Below are 21,169 nucleotides of genomic sequence, written 5' to 3' on the forward strand. Positions count from 1 at the left end.
AGGACAGCATTTGGTCATCCCCTCAGCTGTCCTGGAGAAGTATTATCAACAAGATACCATCACAGGAAGTCACTGCACGCCAGTGCCAGGTGGAGCTTGAGGCCACAGTCACAAACATTATGTGCTGTCTGCCTTCAGATGTTCAGAAAGGAAGAGCAAGACAACAGAGTTTGTGGGCAGCCTCCACAGATCATCCCACTTTGCAGAAGTCAGGCATCTTCATTCCAGGCTCTCCAGCAGGTTAGCAATGGAACAGACACTACAGTGGAAAAGCATCTTCAGCCCTTGACACTGGATTGAATCCATCACTCAGCCAAACCAGAGAAGCCTGGAAGCAGACTCATTTAGCATTGGCTGGAAAAATTCTTTACAAGAAGCTCCCAGACACATTCAGTAAACACTGAAAATCAAATCATCCCAAGCCTGGGGCTGCTCCTCTCCTCCACTGCTGGCCACCCCAGCCCTGGTCAGTGTGCTGAAATGCCTGCTTTGTCCAGGCCTCTAGAGACAGATGGTGCCACAGCTGCTGTCTCCAGCTCATTGCTGGAGCCCTTCGGAACCAAGAACTCCAGCAGAATGTCCAAGAGGCAGAAAACCAGGTGCCTGAAATGGAGAGAAGACAAAGCTTAGGCTGGTCAGGGCACAGCAGAGCTGGGAGATGAGCTCCAGTCACGTCAAAGCCCAAGCTCACAAAAGTAGTAGTATTTTGAGTTCCATCAGGGAAAGATAGGAGACTTTGTACCCTAAATGAAAGGTTTCAAGGGATGGTTCAGGTTTTGCTTCCATCTCCCAAATCAGGGAATGCTTAAAGCTGCTGAGCAGCACGGAAAACACAGCTGCCTCTCCTGGAGTGAGGTGGCACATGCATTTCTCTGCAGTTCATCACAAAAACACTGCTTTCCAGATGCACAGTGATGGGTATACAGGAAAACATTATCTATCCATATATGCTGCTTCCTAAGCTCCTCTGGAAACAAGCTAAACCAGGATTTGTCTGATTTCTTCTGACATCCATAAGCTAAGCAGGCCCAACAACATAATTAAGAAGACTGGCTCAGTAATCTCCAGCCAGACCGAAGTCCTAGACATGCACCTTCCTAACGAGCAAGCCAGATGCCCTCCCATCATCTAAGTGGAGGATAATTAGCCAGATACATCCTGTGCCAAGAAGCTGGCAGCACTGATCTCAGAACCAAGCCCTGAGTGCAGCTTACAGGCCCCACTGCAAAGGCTGTTGTGGCATCCACGTACCTGTTTATCACAGGCTGGCCCAGAGACTCCAGTACCAGGCTCCAGCTCATTCGACATTTACTGGTTCCAAGGATTTCTTGGATCACATCTGCCAAGGCCAGAGACAAGCCTTTAGGATCTGCACATTTCTATGGTAGTAAAACAGGGTTGGTCTTCTGCTGGTGGGTACTAAATCAAAGTTTGTGATGGTGCTCTGAGCTTGAGGCACATCATGCACAACAAGACCGTGACCAAAACCAGGCAGGGACAGGACTGGAGGCCAGGAAAGAGTTCCAGGCTGGAAGGGCATATCCTGGTAGCACTTTTCCAACCCCAAAGGGTAGAAAGGGCCCCTTGCACTGCAGCAAGGAGTTAAAAGATCAGACTGCACTCACAGGGATAAGGCAGCAGCTGCTTTAATGCCAAAGGTCGGCATGTCAAACTTCAAGAGAGGGAAATCCAGTGCAGCTGGGACCATGGTTTCCATCCAGTGGGAAAGCCACTCTCTAGAGCTGGATGCCAGAGGCTTTGCCTTATGACTCTTCCCAGCAATGGTATCCCTGGGCAGCAGCTGGGAACACAGTGTGGCACTGGCTTTCTTGAGCCCCACCTCGTTGGAGGTGGCTCAGCAGGAATAGACCACATGGCCACTCTGCTTCTGGGAATCACCAAAACACACATTCCTTTCTCTTTGAGCTGTGCTGCTCCCCAGATGCTTATGCAAACTATCTAGAACTGGGAAACAGTGATTTTTTGCTTGCATGAAACCACTCAAACATGAATGTTCCCTGGTGCTTTGGTATAAGCAGGCTCCATCTCTGCATTTTACCACACTTCCAGTGATGCCAACACACTAGAAGGCTCCCCAGCCTCCCCCACTGCTCTGTTCTCAAGGGCAGCTGAGACATCTCTAACACACTTACTAGGTAAGATTCCCATCAGGCTCTGCAGGGCCTGCTCTGCTGCTGCTTTCTTCTGTTCCTCTGTCCTGGCTGGTTTGGGGACTGCTGGTAAAACTCCTCCAGGCCAGATAGATTCCTGTAGCAACTGGAGGTACTGGACCCAGCGCTGAGTGCAGGTCAGGTTAACCACCTGGACTTCCAGCCACCTGTGGGCACAAGGAGAGAGAAAACATCAGAAAAAGTCAGGCTTGGTAGCATCTCAGGGGCTTTCCACTGATCAGAGGCCCTCAAGGGAAAAACTAACTTGCTGGGTAGGTTAACATGCAGTTTCCATGCCTATACATTGAACATGTGCACAAGTATTTATTAGCTGAGTTTTCCTGTGCACCATAAGTATGTAAATGTTCCCCATCCTACAGACAGAAACACTAATGCAAAAGTCAGAGCAGAAAAGCAAAAGCCATGAAAAGTTCCATCACTCCACTGCCTGCAGGAAACCAAATAAGTAACTGGTCCCTAAAGGAAGCATGGCTAAGGGGTATGACTGGTCTTAGCCTCCTAAGTTATGTCCATGACCAAGCAGAGAAGAGAGCTGAGAGAACCACCAAAATTGGTATTTTAACTTGTAAAGCAACTCCTGTGACTGACTGGGTACAAGCATGGTCTGGCAACCAGGACTCTCATCAGTCCCTCCTGCTACCAGAAGAGTCAAGGGTGTCTCGCCTGGAGACCAAAACACATGCTCCAAGGATGGCAAGGCACAAATATCCTGCTGGTTCATGCTCCTCTCATTCCTCCTGCTTCCCTGCTGTCCAGCCCTGCTCCGTCCGCCCATGGCAGGCAATGAAATCATCATTGCTCCCATCCAAATCCCATCTATTAAAAGCCGAGTTAGGTACCTGCCAACATTACTGCTGCTCTGCCCTCCTGCTGGGCCAAGACTCTGCCCTTTATACGGTAACAACCTGCACATCCTGAGGCCAAGGAAATGCTACTCCACGTACAGGCTCAGAGGTGTTTGCAGCCAGCGTGGGGGGGACGTGTCCACGCCACCCAAGAGCTGGCCAGTGCAAGCTTCTAAATCCAGCCTGCAGACCCTCTTTCCCAGAAGCAAAATCACTTCCCCTTGTAACAGCAAAAGCCACGGCTGTCAGTCAAAGCTTGCCTCTGCTTAAAAATCTTCCCCCCTTAGAGTAAGGGGAGGCCAGTGGATGATGCCATGATGCCACAGAGACCACCAGGAGGGTCCCCATCGATTTAGCAAGACAGAGACTCTGTGGAGCAGCACTGACCACGACGGCTTGTGGCTGCAGTCCTTACCCGTGGGAGGCTCCGGAGCAAAGAGGGGAGAGCCCAGGGCTGGGGAAGGGAAAAGGCTCCTGATTTCACTGGTACTTAGAGCCCCAGAGGAGTCCAGAAGCAGGGCCAGGAGACCCGTTCCTCTTGGCAGCCGGCGTTCGTGCTTGCGATTCCGTCACCGCTACGCCCAGGCAGCGCGCAGCACGGCCAAGAGCTCGGGCCCTGCCAAGGCAAACTTTATTTAACCTGCACTCTGCCAGACTGTCTGCATTCTTCTCAGGCGAGGCCGTCGGGCCAAGGGCGCCTTTCCCCACGCAGCAGGGACGCTGTGAGTGGGGAGCTGGGAAGAACAACACCTGAAGGAAAGCAGGGGCAGGGGAGCGGCAGGCAGGCAGCACCTGAGCCGCCGCCGCAACGCGGTGCTCTCCTCTTCAGCACAAACGAGGTGCCTAGCTGCTGCTCTGGAGGGATGCACACTGAGGCAATGCCTGCTGCAAAAGCAAAGACTATCAAAGGAAGATGAAAACAAGCCTTGGAGTAGACTAAAGGCTTGATATGTCTCATAGCAAGGTCTTAGTGGAGCACAGGCAATGCTCCTGGTGATCCCAATGACAGCACTGGAAAAGGGGAGACAGCCTTCATGGGACCCCGAGTACTGATGTTTTCACAAGAGACCCAAAGCATAGCTTCTACCTGTTGTAGAGGACAAAGTATCACAGTGCAGCCTTGCCTGTTGGAAATAAAATTGCTTAAAATGCTTTTTATCTGCAGCCATCAGCAGAGTTTAACACCCAGGATCACGTTAAACCCTCCAGCCATCCCCAACCAAATTAAAGCGTTAAGCTGTGGCTCCTCTAGGGGCAAGAACTTCCATTAACATGGCTTTTCATTAACATGTTTTCTTACACAACCTGCTTTCCTAATTGAGAAAACATTTCAAAAGCAACAGAAGTTCAGAGACCTGGGGACAGAGCTGCAAACAGGAAAACTCTGCATCTAGGGAGATCAGATTGAACATTGACTTGAAATTCATCTTAGTAATAGTCACTCACCATCCTTTAAAAGGTTGCAGAACCCAAAAAACAAACTTTCTTTTTCTCAGGAATGTTCCTAAAATAGCAAAAAAAGAAATAAAATCAAGCAAATAGTGGGCATAGTGACAGCTGAACTTGGAGAAGACAGCACACGTTTCCAGACAGCTCAAGAGCTGACTGAGAACTGATGAATGCTGGAAGGCCCGGCACAAACAACCTACCATTTCTAGCTCATTTATTTCCATAAAGGCACCAAAACTAGGCAACAAGGCCTACAAGTAACACCTATAAATCAGATCAAATGTGCACATGCTGTGCTTATGCAAGTGCTTACAGGTCTTAGTTCTCAGTTGCAAAACTATTGATTTATTTTTTTTTGTTTTAGTTTTTAGTCTGCTTATTTAGCCTAGCAGCATTTTGGCTTGCACTTTGGGAAGCAAAGAGCAGGAGAGGAGAATGGCTCTGTCATTTTTGCCCCATCATGCTACAGCTCCATAAAGCTCTTGAGAAGAAGCCAACTTGCCCCATCAAATGGTGCTCAGACACACTGCTAGAAAAGGGGGAAGCACCCAAACCCATAAAGTATACACCTAAAATGAGAAACTAGCATGAAATGGGGCAAGAAAGAAGAAGAAATGAAAGCTGGGTGCAAATGGAAGGAAGACTAAAGTCATTCTGCTCTGGGTCCCTTTCCCAGTGTGTGTACCCATCCAAAAAGCACCGAGAAGAGAGGAATTGTCAAGACTGGTCCATCCAGTCCAGCTTCCTCCCTGGGAGAGCAGCTGATGCTCTTAGACATTTCCAAAGAAAATACCAAGACAGAGTAACCTGCCATGAAGAGTTTTCCACCCTACTCCCAACCTGTGCCTGTTGAAGTCACAGCCAACACCTGCTGTGGGGGATGCACCTTGGTTTCTGGCAGACAGACCATCAGGCAGACCTCCTGCACCAGGACCAGGAGGAACAGCTCACACTTCTCACACAGCAACTCCAGCTATGTGCTGGCCCAAAGCTGACCTTGGCCAGCAGGTCACAGATGATTCTTCATACTATTAAAGGACTAATCATTTGAGATCCATGTGCCACACTGAAAGCTCACACGCCCACTCCCAGGTAGAAATAAATCCACCAAGAAACACAAATAGACTTCTCTTTTTTTTCTTTTTGGATGGCTGATGAGTTACTATTTCCATTCTGCTACTACTTGAAGAAATAGCCTTAATAAGAAAGAAAGAGGACCAAACTTATCACTGCACCATCTCTTTACACTTCAGCTCAAACCAAAAATAGACAGAAAGTGACCTCCTGGGCTCAGACACTCGAATGCTTTGATAATGCCCCACACGAACAGACAAGACTGCAAAGGCTATGAACTCCTGGACATTGGTCTGGAGGTGCATAACTTGCCCATGCTGTAAGGGTCCTCTGTTTGAAATAGCTGCCCATGGAGGAATGAAATGGCTGCTAAATAAGAGCTGATTTAATGCCATGGCTTAAGCTGGAACTCCAAGGTCAGCTGAAGGGGCCCATTAAGACAGGAATGGCAGAAATGTCCTGGGAATGAGAGGGAAAAAGGCAGCCTGGGGGTACATCCTTGGCCCTCCTTTGGCAACTAGAAGCAACATGGGCTGCTAAGATGGAGCAGCACATGGTGAAGGGAGACTAAGTCAGGAACAGGAAAAACAATAGGTGGCCTTGTTTTTTCCTGCCTCCTACAAGCTCAATGTGCTTAAGTGGACTACCCAGAGGGTCCACCCACAGAGAGGTCCACTCAGGAAGCAAAGGTTGGACAGGTTGGATTTGCTTAGTCTAGAAAAGAAAAATGGGCCAAGAATAGACAAAAAGACAGTACAAAAATTCACAAACAGCTCCTAGAAGCCAGTGAACCTCTGCTTCTCTCACCTGTCATCATTGGGATAAAAACTGCTCCTATGTTCACTTGACCCAAGGAGTGGTTGAGTTAAATATACAGATTTTAACTAAAAACTGAAGCAACAGCAACTGTGATTCCCCTAAAACTGGGAATTTTAAGGATTTAGAAAGACACAAACTGGATGCCAAGCTAGGAAGAAGACAAAGATGAGAAAGCCTCTAGTAGTCCGCTTTCACTGTACAAATACTAACAGCTCTATAAATATACACAAGCTGTGCATAATGGTAGGAAGTCCAGCTCAACACCTACTGCTTTCCACCCCAGAACAAGGCCTCTGTTTCCCTGAGATCAGTTAATACAGCATGGCTAACCAGAAGCTCAAAAAAGACCTGTGAGATCAAGGCACTAAAAAGCATTTATGAAAAAGGCAACATCTGGGAACATACAAGGCACTCAAGCACGACTCCTCCGAAATCAAGAAAGGCTGGTACTTAAATCATCAGACCATCAGTCCTTGTCCCCCACGTTCCTCCCCAAATTGTGCCTCAAACCACAAGAATATCCTTCACTCAAGGGCTCAAAGAACAACATTGCAATGCTTTGACTGTGAAACATCTCTGAGCAAAGCTTGTAAAAAAAGCTGAAAGAGCTGCAGCAGGCACAGTAAGAAACAACTGGGGAACTCTCACCCCCAGGCTCAGCTTTTAGCACCTGCTACTTGAGCCCACATCCACCTTCTCCTCTGCACAGCTGCCAGCAGAAGCCCCTGCAGCCAACCACTGGCATGCTCAGCTCAAACACCTGCAAGGCAAACCCATGCTTGCCCAGGCCATCAGTAAACCCTTCCTCTATAGGAAAGAAAAAAAAGTCCATAAATCAAAGAACATGAAGTATCCCGAGTCCTTTTATACTTCTGGGCAGAGACACACATAAGTAAACTATCCTTTTTGCCTTACTGGAAATGTTCCTCTCCTGCTGCCCTATAAAACATTTACAATTGTATATGCTATGAACAATATGTCCTGTACCCCTGCCCAAGCACATGGGAATGAGTGTTTGGTCAGTGAGGCAGTAGCTGAGCACCTACTCCTCAAACAGAGTGTCTTGCCAGCCTCACAGCTCCCCTAGCACGGCTCCCCTGAAGGCACTGAAGGAAGCAAGAAAGAAATCAAGCTGCAAAGAGCTCACTCCAGAAGCACTTGCATCCAATATACCAGTGCATTAAACTCCCCAGTGCCTTGCCAGTGTAGGGCACTGGGATTTCCTACCTGCTTGGCCCAGGCCAAGTGAGAGGTGGAGCTGGGGGAGGCCCTCTGAGAAGTGGACATTTTGCTGTGTGGCAGAGGTGGAAAACCAGATAATTCTTCACTGACCTGAAGCCACAGCTTGCCCCTGGGGCTTGAGGCACCACTCTGACATATGTGCTGCTCCCTCCAAAGCACACCTGACAAAAAGGAATCGTGAAAACAGAGAGCTCCAACTCCAACATCTTCTCCCTGCAGTGACTTAACCAAGCTGTTCTGTTTTGCCTTTTTCATGTTACATCTCCCTGTGATGCCGTGGGGCTCAGCAAAAGGGGGGAAAGCTAAGTGATTGAAAAAAGATCATCCCAAAGCCCCCTCGATTTTTAACAAAGCATCCCAGCCTTTGATAACATCTCCATCAAGTATTTATTGAGCCAATTAAGCTCTCAGCAGTGCCCCAGGGAGAGGCCAGGCTGTCTGAGCCAGGTCCTGCTCACAGCAGATTGCTTCATTAGCCCACTTTGGAATCAAAATACATAAGAACACCATTAACCCTTCCCAAGCCAGGGAAAACCAAAACCAGCCAGAAGATAGTATTTCCTCTCAATGATTTTCTTTTTTGTCTTTTCTTTTTGAACCATAAGTTGTCTTTTTTTTTAAGTTTAGGAAAAAAGTTGGCACATATCTAATTGCTGAAGCAGTATCAACAGAGAGATGCAGTTAAAATAATGTTGCAATTGTTATCAAAGCAGAGTGTTTGCTTCATTCTAGTGGCTGTTTTTGGAAGAACACTGCTTGTCTTTTCTATTTGAACTATAAGTTGTCTTTTTTTTTTAAGTTTAGGGAAAAAGTTGGCACATATCTAACTGCTGAAGCAGTCTCAACAGAGAGATGCAGTTAAAATAATGTTGCAATTGTTATCAAAGCAGAGTGTTTGCTTCATTCTAGTGGCTGTTTTTGGAAGAACACTGCTTCTACAAAAGAAAGAAAAAAAAAAATTGTTTGGGACAGAGATTCAAAAGCCAGATCCAAAATTTCCAGGTGCTTGGAGACAACTGAATCAAGGCATGTTTCCAAGTTGATTTTTATTTACTTTACATACACAAAGGCACAGTCCTGAAGATCGTTTCTCTGACATACCACAGGCCTGCCATTTCCACTGCTCCTCACAGCTACAACACAAACAGCCAGATCCAGAGACCAGGAGGAAGATGACAGAAGGTTGGTTCCTCTGCAGACAAACCCTGTCACTGGCTTTCAGGCTGGGTGCATGCTTGCATTGCCATGGGAGGGACGGGACCTTTGCTGCCACATACCTGGGCCTGCCAGCACAGCCCCTCCACGTGCTGTCACACATGTCCCAGTCAACTCCCCCAGAGCAACAAGCCAGAACAGCCAATGGATTTAGTTGCCCCAGCTGCACTGACATTGCAGTTTTGGCAGCTTGTTTCTGCCAGCAAAACTCAGAGGTGCTGCCCAAGCCCCGAGTGCTAAGTCACCTGCCAGCTACAAAGCCAAAGGAAAGTGGGAGCAGCTGCACTGGGAACAGCTTCAGCATAAACCTTCCCAGCTTCTCCTGGCACCTGAAGAGCACAAGTCAACCCTTGGCTTTAAGGTCTTTTTCTGAGATAACTCTGGGAGGGAACGTGGAGTCTCTGCAGCCAATGCTTGCCCAGGCACTGACATGTCCCACCAGAGGACAGCCCTGATGCCAGGTGACACCTGCAGCCCAGCTTCCTGATGACCCCACAGCACTGAGAGGAGGTCTGACTCATGGTCTGGGTGTGGGACATGGACCCTGTGGGGCTCCCCACAGCCAGGGCTGTGCAGAATTGCTTGCCCGTGGGCAGCACTTGCCCAGCACACCCAGGGCTGCAGGTGCTTGGCTGCCCAAGTGGGCAGGTTTACTCAGGGACATCTTTAAGAGGGTCAGGCAACACTACATGCCAGTGGTACTTCCAAGTCAAGAGGATCAAGAACGCTGCCAAGGGTCTTGGTTGTTGCCAGTTCTGTTGGCACAGAGATCAAGGAAGAAAGAAGAGGGAAAAAAGCAGGAAAAAAAACCCCAAACACCCATCAAGCAAATCCCCAAAGCTTGGAGCTCCCTGACTTACAGCAGCAGTTGCACAAGCACCCCTGACACCTGCCCTGACACGAACAGGCTCAAGATGACAGCAAGAAAGCAAGGGCAGCCTTGGGTTACACACAGGGGTAACCCCAGCAACAGCCCACCCAAACCCATCCTGTGGGATGGTTGGGCATGGTGCCACACCCCTGCCAAAGGGGAAATGGGAGATGTGCCCTAAGAGCAAGCTGCTGCTGGTGGCTCATACCTCTACAGGGAGCAACCTCCACAGTGCCAGCTCTGAGGCTGCTTCAGGGGCCATGGAGACACATCCTGCTACCCCAAACCTCACATGTCCTGTCACAAGTACATTGAATAAGGAGGAGAGCATTGGAAAAGGCAAAATCTGGAATAGCACACAGGCCTGCAGGCTCCAGCTGCCTGTGCAGGCTGTGGCACCCTTCACATCAATCCCACCCTCCCTGCACACACCCTGGAGCATGGCAACAGCTTCCTCCCCATGCCATAGCCAGACCTTGCCCAGATCATTTCCATTGGCAAGCACATTGGCTCTACAAGTGCCCTAAAGGCCACTTGCTCTTCGACAGGGAACTAGCCAAACTGTTTATCCAAACCCTAACAGACCGACTCTCCTAGCAAAACCCAGGCTGCAACAAGAATCCAGATGCTCCAGACCCACTGCTGGTAGAATGAAGACTGTCCTGCCTCTGCAGCCTCACCCAGCTCTAGATCCCCAGCAACATGCTGTAATATCTAGCACCTCAAATCAAATACAATGCCCCTGATGACCACTCAGCTCCATTTTAGTGTACATAATCAAAACCTGTCCTGTGTGCTGCCTGAGTGTCCCTTCTCTCCCCTGCTCCCACCCCAGGGCTCAGTATGCTTCACTTCAGCACTCAAGAGCCAGGCTCTCCACAAGATCATGGCCCAAGATTCAGTTCCAGAGTGGATCTGAGCTCAGATGGACTTGCCTTGCTTGTGAGAAACAGCTGAAAAGAGGAATCCCTACAGCAAAAGCAAGCCAGACTTGCAAAAGGAAGCAGAGCTAGAAGAACTTGGAAGAAATTGCTCTTTTAAAAGCCTGACAGTCACCTGTAACAAGCCTCAAAGCATCCCTGGCTGTCCTTCTACGTCTCTCACAGACTGGAATCACCTCCCCAAATACACCTGCTTCACTGAGGAATGATGGACAGGGGAAAAAGCCTGGAGGAGCCCTGGAGTGACCCAAAGAGAACGGCCAGCCAAGCAGTGCTGAGCTCCTGGGTAAGGCAGAGATGATCTACATTTATTTTAACTCCTGCTCAGTGGAACAGGACACCATCAAAGCTGCCTGCATAGTTCCACACGCTCCTTTATATACACACAGCCACTTCCAAGCCCCAGAACAGACTCTGTGCCCCAGCCCTGCTCAGGTTACAGGGTGCAGACAGCTGGGGAGTGTCAAGAGACCTTCCCTCTGCTCCGTGCTTTGCATTGCCACAGCTTTCTCTCGTGGTGGAGGTGGCAGGAGAAGCATACAGACCTGGATCAGCACCTAAAATCCTCCCAGGTTCCATCCTTGGGATCCTGGCACTCTGTGGGGACTCCCCTCCAGACAAGGAAGCAGATGTGGGACCAGGAGAACGCCAGCAGGAGCTGGAGGGCATGGTGTGCTGGTACCTGGTGGCTGTCACCCCAGCTCATCCCAGCCCTGCCAGAGCCCTGACCTAGGGACCACCACTGTCAGGAAGGGATGGAGGGCAGGGCATGGGGTCCCAGCCATGGAATGGTTTGCATGCTTCCTGTGTATTTTTAACACCACTTTGACTCACAAGGTTCAAAAAAGAGCATGGATCCTTCAAATGCTTTTTAGCATTTCCATCCAACACCCCCAGAGCACAAAATAGCCCTCTCGACTCCCCCTTGCAAACAGGTCCCTGCCACAGCCTCCCCAGGAAAGAGGAGAGCTGTGCTTGCAGCCTGTGGGAGGGAAGGGAGAGCCAGACAGAGGAGGGGTGTGGAGCCAGAGTGGGGCAGTGAGTTTGTTTACAGGCACAGACCCAGCAGGCAGAGAGGCTGCTGGAAGCAATCCTCGTCCCTGGGGTCGTCCCTACTCCCAGCAAGCTTCCTGGCCCCTCCACCTCTTCTTTCAGCTCCAAAAAAGGATCGTTCCCTGTTACATAATGGGATGAGAGCTGCAAGGATGCAGGGCTGCACACACGGCCTCCCTTTTACTTAACAATACCTTTTTAGGTCATGGAGCCTTCCTCTCCCTGGCTGCCATGGAGCTGACAGGCTGAGGAGATGGATAGTGCCTGGCTCTGGCTCTTTCAGCTACAGAGAAGAGGGAAAGAGGGGTGTGGTGGGTGCTCCATGCAGAGAATGGTGAAGAGAGCAGGGTAGGGAGTCCCTGTAATCAGCAATGGTGTGCTCACAGCAATCCCTTCAATGCCACTCAGGGGATGCTCTGGGCACCACAAGCTCAAGGGAGAAAGTTCCCATAGACATGGGGACTGGCTCTCTGGAGAAGCTGGACCTTCTTCTTGGGGGTTTCCCTGTTGATTCTTCCACCCTGGCCTGAGGCATGCTCAGTGTAGAGTGGTGACAATGCCCATGAAGGCCAGGTCCAGCCAAGCAGCTGTCAAGTTGCAAAGAGTTAAATACCACCAAGTCCACACTGTGTCCCTGGATAGGCATCTGGCAGCAGGTCTGAGATACAGAGTTCTTGATCTGCTCAGCACAGCAGCAGCCACCTGGGCTGTCTCAGCAGTCACTGTACAAGTCTCAGCCACTTTTCTGTGTGGCTCAAGGACAGGGTGCCATGTCTTGACAGGTCTCAAATGTCTGTCTTGGGCACTGTCTGCTCTCCCACTACCTTACAGCTTTCAGAACAGGCAGACACTGACTGCTCTCAGAGCAGTTCCATCACCAATGTGAGTATCCTGCCCCTCCACATGGGCTTTCAGGATCACTAAAAACCTGCCATCCTTGATTTGAGATAGAAGAACCTCACCTTCTAACATTCCTCCCTTTCAGGAGACCAAGGAGCTCTCTATAAGCACAGATTTGTGAGTTGGGGTGCTGACCCCAAGAAAACAGGGGAGATAAGTCTTCTCTGAAGCAACTAATGGGCAACACCACCTTCCTGGCAATGGGGCAGTTGACACTGTGCTTCTCCCTTCCCTGTCCCCTTCACAGCAGACCAGCAGACTCCTGATTGTCCCAGAACACAAGCAGAGCCAGCACCAACACAAGGATTTCAGCATGGCCACAGGCACTCCTGGGGACACAGGGGTTAGCTTAACAGGTTATATTTGCATCCTGATAGTGACAGAGGCAGAGGGCTTCCCAACATCACCTCCAGCCAAAGCTTTGGCTGCAGCACACATGGGTTCCCCCAGACCCATTGAAGTGGAGCAGCTGTGACCACACTCCTCCTCCTCCTCACACTGCTCCTCTAGCATGACTCGTGGAGCTCCTCCACCTTCCCCAGCCAGGCATGTGCTGTGTGTGTGACAGCTTCTCTAGTGGAAAATACCAATGCCACGTGCTGGTGCTGCAGGCTCCCTGGGTGACCCGGACAGAGCTTATTAGGAGGTGATGACGTGCCTAGCCAGGCTCCCATACCTCTGTGCTTACACACAATGACTGGTTCCAGCTCCTTCCCCATTCTGGAGGAGCAGGAGCAACACCCACCTCCTTCCACCCACGGAAACAGACTCAGGAGCCTTGGCCAGCAGGCCCTGACCTCAGAGTGCTCCAGCAACCTCTGCTGGGGGCAGCTTAAATTACCAGCTGGGTTATAAAGTGCTGCCCTGCACATCCTGACACTGGCTTTGCATGCCTGCGAGACAAGAAAGGGCGCAGGACTGGGAAGAGCACTGCTCTGAAATTCCCCCTAGTCCAAGTCCTTCTGGGAAGTCTTTCCTGATACTCTGAAGGACCATATCCCCCAGTTAGCAAGCCACCAATCTGCACAACAGAACAGAAATGCTCTGTTTGTGTGTCTTGGCCTAGTGCCTTACCACACAGAGGCACTGGCCCCAGAAGAGCTTGGCAAGTACCTACCAGCTGGAAAGGAAACCTTTCACTGATACATCTGTGGGTCACTGGCCAAGCCACGGGAACTACTGGCCCACCATGTGTCAGAGAAGGGTGCATCAGTGAGAGCAGAGGCCCTGGGAGGCTGCACTCCAAGCTGTTGCTTGACAAGTCACAGCTCCTTGTGCCTGTTTATTCTCCTGTTGTAGAAAGAACAATCTGAACACCTGGGCAGCAATAGGCCAGTCTCTCTCTGAAGATTCAAGGACCTGAGTGCTCTTGCTCTATCAGAAGGCAAGGATCCAAGGCTGAATCCTTCCCTTCCCCTGTTGGTAAAGGACAGAAGGCTGCTCACTCAAGTTATGTTGCTACTCACAGGGAAAACAGCTCCCACTACAAATCTCCGAGATGTTTCCCCTACATACATGTGACATTTTTACAGAACCTTGCTGTCTGATGTGGATTTATCTGGATTCAGGGAAAAGCTTCATTTCAGACTATAACTCCAAAGGCAATACCACCTCACAGAGCTGTGGGGTTGGTTACTGAGGCCCTACCTTTGAATGAGGGTCCCAAAGAGCAGGTGGAAGACCTTCTGGACGTTCTCTGTGCACAGCCAGCTCCAGTGATCCATCAGCAGCACACGAATCACATCCAGTGCCAGGTCAGCCAAAGCTGTCTCGGAGTCTGCCAGGAGGAAGAGGAGGGTCAGATGAAGAAGCCAACTCAGCATCTAAGCAAAGCTGGTGGAAAGCATCATTCAAAACTCACTCTTTTCTCCAAAAGTCTGCTTGCCTTTCTTCTCCCCAGCCTAGAGCCTCATGCCACATGCAGATGACCTGCTGTAGCAGAGCCAGCCTGGGAAGCCTGCCCTTCCAGGCTCCCACTCTGATGGTTCTCATTTCTGCTTTCATACCAGCAGCCCCAAGATCCCTACCAAGGGCCACACCAGACCAGAACATGGCTGCTGCAAGTTCCTTCTCAGTAAGCCAAGACATTAATAGACCCCAGTTTACACACATGGACAGCAGCATGCCCAAAATAGATGAGAAAGAAGGCAGTGGCTGTAGCCAGGACAAAGGTAAGTTGCTGAGGACTATTTTCCTAGTCCTCACCAACACTTACCCCTCTTCCAAAGTGTAGTTTTCCAAGAGCAAGGCTCCGGTCAGTGTCTGCAGGCTGCCATCGTGTGGCAGGTCCAAGCCTTAGCAGGAAGGTGAATGAACCACATCTGGTTAAACCAGATGTATCAGTTCAAAAACAAACCCCCACACCTGCCTGGGACAGCAAAAGCTCTCCCTAACTGTCAGGAGGATGTCAAAGCCTACAGCACAAACACATTCCACTTGCTAGAGAATGACTTTTATGCTGCTGGGCCCCAAAGCATCATAGGTGTTCACGTAGAAAAAGCCCATTAATGTACCACAAACCTGCCTGAGACAGCTGCTCCTAGGCTGGTGCCCTGACCTGAGGCTACTCTGTGTCAACTCTGTTGTCAGAGTGAGCTCCCATACAGCAGCTTCCATTCTGCCCTTCCCCAGTGCCTGAGCTTCCAATCACTCTCTGCCTACAGAGAGCAAACGAGACTGTTTGTGCACAATTCAGTACTGGACATAAAGTGGAGAGGATTCTGAACCCCAGCACCTCTCCCTCTCTCTTCTCCCTGCTAGATATGACCTGGACTAATTAGCTCCAGCCCATTTCACTTGGAGAAGACATGAGTGCATTTGGCACATCTTGCTCTTGGCCACGCACAAGTTACTCCTCGTTTGCTTTGCCTTTTGAGATTCAACCTCCCTGTGCAGAGCCCAGTGCAGACTGTTTAGCTTCACCATAAGCCCATTCAAAGAGCATCGCCAGCAAGCTGTTTACTCCCAAAGCATCCAAGTGCCCTTCCTCATGGAGCTGCTGGCCAACCTCTTCTGAGAAGTCCCTCAGCAAGCAGATATGGACACCGGCCACCTCCATAGCCAGCTGCTCCCCAGACATTGGTTCCCCATGTGCTGCCAGACCAGCCGGGCCTGTCTCGCCTCGGAAGCTTCACAGACCTACAGGAATTTGACATCACTGATGTTAAATTTCCTTAGGAGCTCAGCTAACTTGGCCTGCCTGTAGCTCTTGTGCTCTGTGCAGAGCACTGGCCTCCAATCCCCGCCCTCCTTCCCCAACAGCCCCGAAACAACCGAGGGCTTGTGTTCAAAGATTATAGGCAAAGCTGGTAGTGCAGGCTGCATTTCAGAACACCAGACCCATCCCATCACAAGCACATGCTTTTAGTCACAGCTTGCCAAACTTGAACCACTGGAGTGAAATTTTTGGGAAGTTCCAGCTGATACAGCTCAGCTATTCCAAGAAAAAGATTACAGAACATATTTTCGCCCGTGCTCAGGATAACCTTGTAACTGGTCTGAGAGGCCAGAGCAGCCCTGTGCTTCAGAGGAGGGAGCTGTCATCAGAAAGGGAACAGCATTCCTTCAACTGGGATTCACACCATTTGCCATTCCCACCAAATCTAGCCAAACTTCACTGCATCTCAAAGGGTCCTTTTATAGCGCATAAACGTATCAAGGGTAATTTGAGACTAGGAAGAAACCATCATCATTTGGCCATTTTTCAGTTTCTAAGAGCTTGGGTTTATAACATTGGCAGTTTAAGTGGTGTGTCCTTAAGAAACTTATTTCCTAGTACACTGAGTACACGGAGGTGAAGATCTACAGCAACACAACTCAGCCAAGATCCAATTTGCCCCCACAAGCAATAAAGACAAGAGCAATCACCTAACAAGACTGGGAAAACTCACTTTGCTTTCCCTTTCATCAAGGTGCAACAGGTAGGAGACCAGATCCTCACACCAGAGACCTTGCAAGCTGAGCCTGCAGATGTTGGAGCTGTTGCAGTACCAAGAGAGTTACACTGAAGCACTAATAGAGAGGCTGAGCTCACCAGAGTCCATTTCTGGATGTGTCCCCCACTCTGACGTGCCCAGCCCATCTGTATCCTCCTGCACAGAGCTTTCCTTAGCTTCTCTGCTTCCCTCGCCTTCGGGAGCTTTGTTGGGGACTGTCTCCAGCAGCTTCTCCTGCTTCTGGATGAAGGACTCCATAGCAGCCAGCGACAGAGTGCCAGAGACCTACAAAAATCCCAGCAGTGAGCAGGACACAGCCAGAGCTGAACAGATGTAAGAGATCTCCACTACCCAGACAACCTCCCACCACCTGATTTGTAGCCAAAAGCACAACTAGGGCTGCTTATTGCCTTTCTGCAAAGACCTGGCATGCAGGAACAAGGCTTCAGCAGCCACAACCCTCATGCCCATGGATTACTCCAAGCCAAATTAGGATCATGCCTGCAAGAGGGATTGGAACTCACAGTGCTGCCCTCCCTGATGGAGTACACGATCCTGTCGTGCGCTTCGCCCACGCTCAGCACCGGAGTGATTTTACCAGATGAGAACCTCAGCCTGGACCTGCAGAGGAAAGACAAGGCACAGTCAGGGTTTTCTTGACAAGTCGTGAGGGATGTGTTTTGCAGCCTCACCCAAGAACCCAGACAAGCTATCTCTAGTGCCACATCCAAGCTAAGAAGGCTGATTAGGCCTAAGGCAGTTCAAAAAAAGCATCCACCCCCAGGATAACCAAGAGGCAGCAGTAAAACCACGTGACCAAAGCATTAATGTGCTTTTCCTCAACTACATGTGGGACTAGCCAAGGCTTTCCAGCATTCACCATGTACACACACCCTCTTTGGCAGGTATGTTACCTCCAAGCTCACAGGCAGACACTGGCATTTCTGTTCAGCAAGGTGTGAGCACTGCAGCAGAGACAGGAAAGTGTTCAGAGAAGCCTCTGCAGTGAGACATACTCAGCAGGATTGTGAAATCCACTTACAAGCATGCACATGCAGAAAGGAGGATATGAAAGGGCATTTGGGATTGTGGGACAAATGGTAAAATAGCCTGTTTGTGGTTAAGGAACATCCTTTGCAGGCAAGATACTTCAAAACCTGTACTTGCTTTTCATTTATGTCTTTGGCCAAAGCATCTTTTTGTAGCAAAACATCTCTTTTTGGGGAAAAAAGCAGAAACCTGCTCTCCTCCTGTAAGGGCAGATTCATTAATGAGCACAATGGGGCTGTTCACTGCCAGCACCATCAAATAAACACTTGGTGAGTAACAGAAGTGCAATGACCTTAAACACTACCCCTAAACGAATATTCAGTTGTTTGCCAGGCAAGGCACACTGTGAAACACATGGGAGAGGCAGGAGCAAACCTTCAGGTAGATGACTTACACTTGCATTTTGCAGTGACTCACCACATATAGGTCACATACATGTTTAAAGTTACAAAGCAATTCTCCAGGAGCATTAATGTCTTTGGCAGCAAATGACACCACCTTGCAGCTCCCTCAGGAAGAAACCCACCTTTGGTGAAAAACTCCTGGAAAGTCCTTCATTCAAACAACAACCCAAATAACCTTCATCAGGATGTGAAAATAACTCAGTATAAATATGACAGCAACCTACTATCCACAATAGGTAAAACACCAAGTTGGCATTTCCCCATGATGAAATGTATGCTCTGCACAAAGCACAGGGGAAGCTGAAGGAGCCCTTCCTTACCTGTTTGCCTTCTTCCCATCTGTCTGAGATTTCCCATCCACTTCAGACTCACTAAGATCCTCCGTGGGGCTCTGAGGCTCTGACCTGGGGAACGCTGTCTTCAAGGTGTCCACGATGGCATTGACAACAATCTGCAAAAGCCAGCAGTGCCAGGGTCAATCACTGAATACATCCCTGTTCCTAGGTGCAGTTGGAAGCAGTTCCAATGACCAGATTCCCACCTTGTCTATCCTGGAGACAACGAAGGGCTTCTTGACGAACGCAATCCTGGCATCAGTGTTGAGGGCGAGGAACTCCTGCACCTCCTCACTGTTGGCAACCTCAGGGACAGCACACAATTGCTGCAAGGCAAGATGTAGCTTGAGGTCTTTTTGGAGTCAGCTTCCCAGCTTGATCATGACCAGTGTGGGTGGAATAGATGGGACATGCTCCACAATCAGTACAGAGCTACCCTGAGAGCCACTTCCTTGCCCACAGGGCATACAAGCAAACATCTCACCTTCAAGAAAGATTCTAGCAGGCTTTTTCTGGCTTCCACTTTATCGCTGTCCATATTTCCAAAGGGGAGATCAGGGAACAGTTTCTTTGGGCCTTTAATATCTGCAAAAGAAAACCCCATTAGCAAGCTTGAAAAAATAGCAACAGCCATCTTTAAATCTTAACGCCCTCACGCTTCAGACTAGCACAGCACGCCGCCAAAGATAACACACCCCTCAGACCAGGGTGGCTGAAATCTGTATAGAAACTCCCTTCAGCTGACACTTTACCATCTGTGCCTTTAAAATTCAAAGAAGCAAAAACATTGGTTTAGCACAAAGACCTTAGATTGCTCAAAGAGCCCAAAAATTCTCAACAAGGCAGTTCTCCATTCCAACCGCCAGACCTGTCAAAACCAAGGCTGAAATTCGTATGGAAAGTCCCTTCTGCTGACACTTTACCATCTGTGCAAAAACATTGGTTTAGCACAAGGACCTTACATTGTTCAAAGAGCCCAAAAATTCTCAACAAGGCAGTTCTCCATTCCAACCGCCAGACCTGTCAAAACCAAAGGATTACACAGGGACATCTAAATTCAGTGAAGATTTCTACACAAGGACCTTTAGAAAAAACAGTGCTCCCTTTTCAAAAAAGCTTACATTTGACACAGCACTCTTCATATGCAAACAAGACTCTTGCTGATACCAGTGTTTTACTCATTGCTAAGGTGCAAAGCTATAAAAGCAAGCGGTGAGATCTCAGTGACAATAAAGATGTTCCGAAACACTGGAGTTTGCTGCCACAATCTGCTTTAGCCAGCTCTGCCCAGAACAAAGCCATGGGCACCACAAAAAAACCCAGAACTCAGAGCTGTACAGGCAGGGCAGAGGAGCAGGGACTGGGTGAAAGGGCAGATTTTCTCACAAAGCCACTGACTTTTCAGGAACTTGCGGAGCTCCGGTTTCTCCTCCAGTCTGGTCTGCAGGTTGAGGAACTCCCGGTAACGGCGGTTCACAGTGTGGTAGGCCACCTGCTGAAGGCTGCCCGTGCCCTCACCCTCCAGGGCCGTCTCATACTGAGGAGGAAGGCAACAGTCAATAATCTTTACAGACCCCAAAACAATCCTCGAGTGCTGTGGTTCCTGTGGCCCCTCCAGAAATTCCTCAGCTTGACCCTTCCCTGAAGCACAGCAGCTGCATACCACACAAACCCTTCACGATGAAGGGATGAGTGCAAAACAGGACACAAAAGACTCAACCAGCCCCACACAACCCTTGGCCATGAATGGGAAACCCTACCCCACACCCAAACAGCCACTGGAAAAAAGTCACTGTGCCCACTATTCCCCCACTAACAGAAAAAATTCATCACTGAGCAACCCACAGAGCAAGTTCTCATCTCCAAACATGAGTCTGTGCTCCCCTGCCAGGGCAAGGGTCTCAAAAAAGGGCTGACCACCAGGGGAGCCTTTACCTTCACAGTGTAGAGGGTGTAGGGGTGGAAGCCAGTCCCGCTGTGCTCACGGGCAGTGATGGTTCCAGTTATGCGCAGGTTCTGGATGACAACTGGCCCATCAGGGCTGCTGAGGGGCTCAAAGCTGAAGGTGCTGATGGAAGCTGTTGGGGAGGATGACAGCAGTGGTAGAGTCTGCCTGGGGTCTGAGGAGCTTTGTAGTGGGCCCTCTGCTGGTCCTAGATCTTTCCCCAAACTGGAGGGCCTCTGTGATGAGGACTTCTTGAGGACATCTAGGCTTTCCTCTTCCTTCTCAACTGCTGGGTCGATCTGGATGTCAGGGCAGGAGCTCAGCAGAACAGCAGAGGTGGGGAGCAGGCCAGCATCTGAGGCCATGGCCATGCCCTCCTCCAGGTCTCCCATACCATTCTCTGAAGCAGCCTGCCCCTCCAGCACTGTGGAGGTGTCCTGAAGGAGCTCACTGGGGATCTCCCTGCTGGGTGATGGTGCCAAAAGGTCCACGTCCTGGCCGGCATCAGGCGCGGGGGACTCCAGCTCCAAACCCTCGCAGGGGAAGAGCACACCCAGGGCTCGTGAGCAGAGCAAGGGCTCCTCTGCGTGGCACAGCCTGCTCACCATGTCCTCTCCCTCCTCACCAGCAACCCCCATCTCCTGCTTGGTCATCTCCATGGCCCTGGGGAAGGAGGGCAGCCCAGCAGGAGCAGCATCCATCTGCACTGGAGAGCAACGGGGCACTGGAGGTGCAGGTGGTGGCTTCTCCCCACGGGGCTTCTTGGAGAAAGCCCCAATGAGCAGCAGGTTGATCCAGTCGGGATCAGCCATCTTCCTGACAGCTGGCAGCAGCACGTTGCAAGCCACCAGCTCCACCACCACGAAGCGTCCCGTCCGTGTCTCCAGGTGGGGCCAGGG

General features: G+C 50.1%; 1 protein-coding gene across 1 annotated transcript; it reads right to left on the reverse strand.

Annotated features, from left to right (window-relative positions):
- Nucleotides 1-308: 308 nt before the first annotated feature.
- On the reverse strand, nucleotides 309-21,160 carry SNX19 (sorting nexin 19; the record flags this gene model as incomplete). The annotated part of the gene is made up of 12 exons (XM_008946855.1): nucleotides 309-603; nucleotides 1,252-1,339; nucleotides 2,154-2,338; nucleotides 14,249-14,378; nucleotides 15,609-15,613; nucleotides 16,664-16,821; nucleotides 17,061-17,157; nucleotides 18,311-18,441; nucleotides 18,532-18,651; nucleotides 18,810-18,910; nucleotides 19,724-19,862; nucleotides 20,261-21,160. Coding segments are annotated over 12 exons (2,190 nt in total), but the record flags the coding sequence as incomplete, so codon positions are not given.
- Between the last annotated feature and the right edge of the window lie 9 nt (nucleotides 21,161-21,169).

The sequence above is a fragment of the Merops nubicus genome, unplaced genomic scaffold (genome assembly GCF_000691845.1).
Source record: "Merops nubicus isolate BGI_N331 unplaced genomic scaffold, ASM69184v1 scaffold9869, whole genome shotgun sequence".
In the NCBI taxonomy this organism is placed as follows: domain Eukaryota; kingdom Metazoa; phylum Chordata; class Aves; order Coraciiformes; family Meropidae; genus Merops; species Merops nubicus.